Source organism: Adiantum capillus-veneris, chromosome 4, assembly GCF_014529385.1.
Source record: "Adiantum capillus-veneris isolate H3 chromosome 4, ASM1452938v2, whole genome shotgun sequence".
In the NCBI taxonomy this organism is placed as follows: Eukaryota; Viridiplantae; Streptophyta; class Polypodiopsida; order Polypodiales; family Pteridaceae; genus Adiantum; species Adiantum capillus-veneris.
Genome location: NC_140934.1, coordinates 80471913 through 80473515, shown reverse-complemented (window position 1 = coordinate 80473515; position 1603 = coordinate 80471913). Strand labels below are relative to the sequence as shown.

Genomic DNA, 1603 nt, shown 5'->3' with positions numbered 1-1603 from the left:
GATCAGGAGATGTGTTCCTGAATATGAACAAAGAGAAGTTCTTACAGAGGCTCATGTAGGCAATGCACGAGGCCACTTTTCAGGAGATGTTACAACAAAAAAGATATTTCAAGCAGGACTTTGGTGGCCTACTGTGATCAAGGATGCTCAGGAATTCAGTAAAAACTGTTTGTTATGTCAAAGAGAGGGTAGACCATTGAATGTAGATAGGATGCCATTACAACCTATGCTACCTTTAGAACCATTTCAGAAGTGGGGCTTGGATTTTGTTGGTCCTATCAAACCACCTGCAAGATTTACACAAAACAGGTATATTCTGATTGCAACTGATTATTGTACAAAATGGGTTGAAGCAATAGCTTTGAGAGATAATGCAGCAAGGAGTGTGGCAAAGTTTCTTTACAAGAATATCATGACCAGGTTTGGATGTCCAATTGAGCTAGTTTCTGATCAGGGAGGTCATTTCATTAACAAAGTGATCAGTAAACCGACTGAACTGCATATGATTTTGCACAAGAAATCAACTGTGTATTACCCTCAGGCAAATGGATAGGCAGAGAGTACCAATAAGATTTTGGTCAGGATAATCAGGAAGTTGGTAAATGAAAACATGACAGACTGGGATGAGAAGTTAGACTCTGCACTTTGGGCTTTTAGGACTGCATTCAAAGTCACAATAGGAATGACACCTTTTAAGTTGGTTTATGGACTGGAAGCAGTGGTACCCATGGAGTTTTTGGTGCCCAGTCTCAGGGTGGCAGTGCATCAGAAGTTGTCCCCTGAGGAGTCAGTAAATTACAAAAAAGAAGAACTGCTCAAGCTGGAGGAGGATAGGATTCAAAGCATGTACACTGCAGATATAATTCAACAGAGAGGACAAGCATGGATAAACAGGAACATTAAGTTTAAAATTTTCTCTCCAGGTGATTGGGTAATGGTTTATAACAGTAAACTGGGGCACAGACCTGGTAAATTGAAGCTCAGGTATGTGGGGCCATTTAAAATTCTCAAGGCAGTTGGTCCAAACACTTTTATTTTAAATGATGAAGCAGGCAAAGTCATAGTCAAACCAATAAATGGTTTCTGACTTAAACCTTTCTTTGGACAAAACCTGGAGGACAAAAAAGAGAATAAAACTCATGAAGTGAATTTGATCGTGGTTTCTCGCACATGTGGAAAAGAGAGTGGAGCCATCATTTTTCAAACATTTGAGTTGATACGCGACCAGCGTTTGCAGCCTTTGCGTTTCTTTCTTGCGCGCGCAGCCATGTCTACTCCACGCAGAGCATACATAACCTCCAAGTATGATTCTCATGGTGAGGAGGAGGAGGTTTACCTATCACAGCGACCGGTACGTAAAACACGTTTGCAAAAAGTGGTAGTGGAGATGTCCAGTGAGGATGACGATGACGTAGAAGAGTATACCCCTATTCAGACCTCATCCATCTCCAAGGAAGAAGCTTCATCAGACTACACCTTTCTAGACTTGAGGTATGAAATTGTTCTCAATGAACAGAATATTTCTTGGTTGAGAAATATTGGTCTCTTGAACTTTGCAAGGCTTCCTTGGATGTCCTGGAGGCAAAACAATATGGCCAAGGTA

General features: G+C 41.1%; 1 protein-coding gene across 1 annotated transcript; it reads left to right on the top strand.

Moving 5' to 3' along the window:
* Positions 1-610: 610 nt before the first annotated feature.
* Positions 611-1087, top strand: LOC147459478 (uncharacterized). The gene has a single exon (XM_086511600.1). The coding sequence runs from the start codon at positions 611-613 to the stop codon at positions 1085-1087; it is 477 nt and encodes a 158-aa protein (XP_086367726.1).
* Positions 1088-1603: the final 516 nt, after the last annotated feature.